This window comes from Apaloderma vittatum, unplaced genomic scaffold (assembly GCF_000703405.1).
Source record: "Apaloderma vittatum isolate BGI_N311 unplaced genomic scaffold, ASM70340v1 scaffold43858, whole genome shotgun sequence".
Lineage (NCBI taxonomy): Eukaryota > Metazoa > Chordata > Aves > Trogoniformes > Trogonidae > Apaloderma > Apaloderma vittatum.
The window spans coordinates 1-5,290 of record NW_009733226.1 but is presented as its reverse complement, the minus strand read 5'-3'; the positions used below and the strand labels follow the sequence as shown (position 1 = coordinate 5,290).

At 47.6% G+C, this 5,290-nt stretch overlaps 1 protein-coding gene across 1 annotated transcript; it reads left to right on the top strand.

The window, feature by feature from the left end:
- Positions 1 to 612: 612 nt before the first annotated feature.
- STYXL1 (serine/threonine/tyrosine interacting-like 1) lies at positions 613 to 5,163 on the top strand (the record flags this gene model as incomplete). Its single annotated transcript, XM_009875778.1, has 6 exons — positions 613 to 732; positions 1,213 to 1,340; positions 1,671 to 1,723; positions 2,637 to 2,782; positions 4,065 to 4,210; positions 5,069 to 5,163. Coding segments are annotated over 6 exons (688 nt in total), but the record flags the coding sequence as incomplete, so codon positions are not given.
- Between the last annotated feature and the right edge of the window lie 127 nt (positions 5,164 to 5,290).

Here is a 5,290-nt window from a genome sequence, read left to right as displayed (position 1 = left end):
TAGCTCCTTGTCATTCCAAGGGCCCTGCAGTTCGGGCGTTTTTCCTGTCCCGTTTCAGCTGCCGTGACCCAGTGCTGCTCTGGCTTTCCTCGTGTCCAGCTCTTCCATCCCAGGAACACACTCTCTCCTGCTGCTCCTGCAGCTTTTAGACGTCAACCAGATTTCTTAACACAAAGACTGCCAATAAGCATTTGCATCTTGCGCATTGCCAATACTTCCAAAAAGCGTGCCTGGTATTGCAGTATCATTAAATGTTGTGGTGAGGGGGTGAGCCAGTTTGGGAGTGGGGTTGAGGTCTATCTGGGAACGCTTTCCCCACCTCCGGGGCAGCGCAGAGGCAGAGGAGTCTCAGAGCTCTGAGGAGGAGGGGAGGTCAGAGCAGGCTGGTCAGGGCAGGGCAGGGCAGGGCAGAATGGAGCCGGGACTGGTGCTCTGAGCGCTGTGGTACCACACATGGGGCTGGAATAAAGCTGCTGGCACCACTCGGTGTTACACATGGACTCACGTCAGTGTTGGCATTCGTTATATCCGCCTCAGAAAGCCTCAGTTTCTAAAAAAAAAACCCCAAATCTCTTTCTCTGCCTGAATTGCCACTGACTGAATTACGAACAGGATTCTTCCTTTACCGAATCAAAGAAGTCAATTGCTCTGTCTTGGTTATTTCTTTCAGATGCCCGTACTCAGCGTGAATACGATGAGAGCCACATTATTACAGCACACAAGATTGAACAGGTAAGGGGATTACCATTTGTGTAAACCATCCCTGGATTTAGCAATTAGCAGTGAGCCAAAATTGGCTTAAAACCCCCAGGAATTATCCCAGCTTCCCCAGAACCTGCTTCAGCCATGTTCCACTTCTGCCACTGGAGGGGTGTGTTCTGTCACGAAGCAAACGTGGCTTCAGTAGCCCTAAGGATTGGCTCGTGGGAGCTGTATATCAGGAAAAATATTGCACAAGAATGAACATATTGTAGCCTCGTCTCACAAGGGACAGTGCTGGCATCTTTACCACTGTGGCTGATGAAGCAATCCGGTGGAGTTTGCATCATTTCTGATTAATTCTGACCCAGTCTTTCAGCCTCAAGTACAGACATAGCCCCAAACTCATCTCATAGCTCTAGAGGAATAAGTTGCAAGATGTCGGGAATGTTGATGCCACAAGAAAAAGAGTGGAGCTGTGCTCCTGATGGAATTCCTCTGTGATTTTGGTAGGGTCCTACGGGGGAGTATCTGGTCCCAAATTCAGAGGAGTTGGGGTGTGTCAGATACTGTGTGGTGTATGACTGTGAGACCAGCTCTTTGGATTGCTGTGACAGTGAGGAAGAGGAGAAAGAAGGTACGTGTGCCCCATGTCAATGGAGACCTCACTGCCAGACAGGTATTCTCCCCATTCCTCATTTAATTTTATGAGCTTAATGGAAGAGACACAAATTTACCCGGTTTTATTTGAAAAACGAGCATCTGTGCTATTCCTCTGTTTCTTCACTGTGTTGCCTATGTTCTTAGGCCTCAAAACCCCAGATTTTATTTCAAAGCATCCTGGCAGGCCTGGTTTCCTCTCACTGGACCAATCCCTCTGAAGCTCCTGGTCACACGTGAGGAATGGTTTGGGGTGTTTTTCCCCACATTTCATTGACATCGGACTTGTCTAACGATTGCCTTTTAGGGAGGAGTGCTGCTTTAGAGACCGAGAGCACCGACTCAAGTTCTGTGTGTTCACAGAGTGAGTACTTCCTTCTTTGAGGGTTACAAAAGACTTTCACGCGATCGTATTTTAAAAGTCTTAGCTTTCATGGGGCTGGTGACTTGATGCAGTTCACCGAGAAATGTGAAGAGCTGGAAACTTTTCCGTGTAATCGTTCAGTCTTCCTCGAACCGTGGAAATGTTTAGCTTTCGCACGTCCTTTGGCAAGAAGTTCTGCTGTGTGCAGAACCACTTCTGCCTGTTTGCTGGGCTCCTGTCAGCCTTGTAAAGGCTACTATAGTTTTAGCAAAGATTTACACCATTTTTTATATTTTTTTAAGAAAAATATCCAGGACTGCAAGGGGAATGAATAAAGCAAGCGTGCTCAGTGATGCGACAGTCGTGAGGGAAGGTGTGAAGAATCAGGAGCAGGTTTCTGTTGTGCTGATCTCTTTCTAAGGCAGACAGAGCCAGAGGCAAGAGGGATGGATCCCTCAGGAGAAGGAGCGGGAGCGACCATCTTGCATAATTTACTTCGCTGAGGGGAGTGTTTATTCAAGATACCTCCTTTCCCCCTTTTGCCTCAAGCAGGCTAAAGAAAAGGGCCTCCATAAAACTAAGATTATTAGATATAAATTAATAACACTTCCCTGTTATGGGAACTTACTACAAGCATTTCCCAAGGACTAATAGGGAGGGTGAAAAAAACTTTATCTAGACCTACAGAAGGAGCCAGGAGAGGAATAAAAGATGAGGACAAGAGGTGAAAAGCAGCACGCCCTGCTACCGACCTGCGGCAACAGTTAAAGAGCAAGGAGAGCTTTTAACAAAGCTTTCTGCAGACTGACAGATGAAATGAGAATAAATTTGCTGTTGGTGTCGGCGGGGCAGCTGTGCCTCTGGTGCTGCACGCTGCACCTGCCCTGGCAAATGGCTTTTTGATCTCGTTCAGATGCTGAGGAAGGAACTGCCGTCCGCCATGCCCGAAGCTTAGAGCAGTTCACCCACCGCCCCGTGCTCGTCCTGCGGGGAGGGTACAAGCGGTTTTCAGCTTGCTATCCTTTTCTGAGGACTCAGAAGATATTGTGGATGCCTCAGGTGAGGTGAGACTAATTTGCAGGTAGAAGACGTTAGCGCTCATAGCCAGCTGTCGATGGCTAAGGAATTATTTGTAAACCCGGTATCAGAGTAATTTCAAAGAAAGGAATTAGATACAATTTGAGTTGCTGAGCCTTGCCCTGAGTATCTCCACTAATTCTTTTAGAGCTGTGCATTGCCTTTTTCCCCTTTTTTATTGCGTGAAAGAAAGCTTGTGGAAACAACCTGGGAAGGTTTCCCTGATAACCCCGAGAGTGGCCTCCAGGAGAGTACAGATAACTAAACAAACAGCAGCAAACGATGAAAAGGAGCAGGTTCCTGTCTCGCCCCTGGTTATCTGGTACACAGTGAATGTCTTCGGACAGCCGTGCAGTTCCTGCCAAGCACCACGTTCCATGTCTGTAAAGCTTGCAGTCAGGAAGGATGACAGAGCAAGTGCTGCTGCATTGTTTCAGCAGGCCCAGAAGGGAAACCGCCATTGATCACTGGCGCGCTCGTTGTTTGATTTCACCTACGGACACTGATCGAGATAGCTCATGAGACACAATCACCCTTTTTTCACATCTAGGAGAAGACTCGAGGCAGGGCAGGTTTAGAGGGCGCTGGACAGCCTGGAGCATCTCATCTCAGGTGCCTTTTGTTTCCGTTGTTCCTATTCACATCTGGTTTGTGTGACGTAGCCCGTGGCACCGTGCTAACCCGTGGGATGCTGCAGCGCTGCAGAGAAAAATCAGTTCCCTTTGTGCTCCTTCAGGAAGGGTAGCAAACTGCTCAACCTCCCCTTCAGATTCAACTGGACACAGACAACCTCCCTGCCTTTCAGTTGAAGCTGTTGTCCTCTCCTGCTTTAAATCATCGGGTGCTGCTTTGTTCTGCTGCAGAGTGTCGGTGGGGGCTGTGGAAGCGCTGTTGGCTCCTCGTGGGTTTTTGTTCTCAGCCTTCCTGTCACACCTGCAGCTCCGCGGGTGGCAGATGATTTCATTCAGCCTTGCAGACAGTCACTGGGGAGAAGACCCCACAAACGCGTTACACTGCTGCCCCTCCGCCTCCTGTTTAGTTGGGATTTGTTTCCTGTAACGCCACAAGGACAGCAATGCTGTCGGTTATTCTCAGTAAATCTAGCAAAGGCTTCAATAGGCAGAAAATCCAGGTGACTGAATGAATGCGTCACAGGCTCTTGACAGTGTGTTTCAATTCTTCACGTGACTTCTGTTTAAGAACTTACCAAGCTAACAGGAGCAAACACACTCTCTAAACTGAGCCTCTGGTCTCTCTCTGGCAGGAACTAGACAACTTCCAGCTGTACCCTGTAGAAATACTGCCTGCAAAGTTATACATGGGCAATTTCAAGCAGGCCTGTGACCAACAAATTCAGAAAGATCTGAAGATCAAAGCACAAGTCAACATCTCAGAACAGCCTACGACACTGTAAGTGAAGTAGTTGAAGGTTTACCCTCACCGATGTCCATGCTTGTGAAAAAAAGTGAGGTGGCCCAGCACCAGAGCCCCTTCATGGGGGAGTCAGTGCCTGTGAACTCCCAGGGAAACCTCTGTTGTTCACTGCAGATTCACATGCTGTTCCAAGCTCATTCTTCTGATCTCCGCTCCAGATTTAGCACAGCAGCAGTGCAGTCCCACAGCCCTCGACCATGATGTGGGTGGATTGGGTGAGAGGAGGACTGGGAGGCCCTTGACATTTCCAGCCTATCACATACCACCATCCCTTGGGAAGAACCTACATCTCTAAACAGCTTTCAGAGCAAAATCTTACAAATACAGCGGTGTAAAAGCTAAATCACTGATGTTTCACATTGCTGGTCTTTCCTTCCTTACATACATCTGTCTGTTTTTGAAATCCCTCACCAGTGTTTTGCTGCACTAGTTCTCTGAGTTGAGTTCTCTGAACTTGTGGAGGGAGGACAATTCTGACAGAGAAAAAACATGTGAAGTGAATCAGAGTCTGCAAAACTGCCCACATGCACGCTGTGAAGGCACTCTTGCTTTCACTTCACCAGTTTTCATTTAGCTTTCAGATGCAGGAAGCCATGGGTTAACACGTCAGCGCTGATACAAAAAGGAATGGAAAGTCAGTAATTAAACTGGTTCTGTATTACAAGCATCTCTGTATCTTACCATAACAAATCCCTTATCATAATGTTAATGATGACGGTTATGAAAAACTCACACCTGTAACAGCAAGTAAAATTAGCAGCTTGCCTCCAACAAACACATGTTTTTTCAAAGCTGCTTCTCCAGTCGTTGTCACGCTCTGTGCTCTTTTTCCAGGTTTGCAGAAGGCAGCAAATACCTCCATATATCTGTTCCAGATTCACTTGAAGCAAATCTTTATTCTTTTTTTCCCACCATCTGTCATTTCATAGGTGAGTTGTTCCTGATCGGGAATTCCTGCGACCTTGCTCACTGTAGGATATTAGATGGGAGTGACTGAAACTCACTTGAGCAGGAAGCTCGGAGACAATCAGAGAATCACAGAACTGTTGAGGCTGG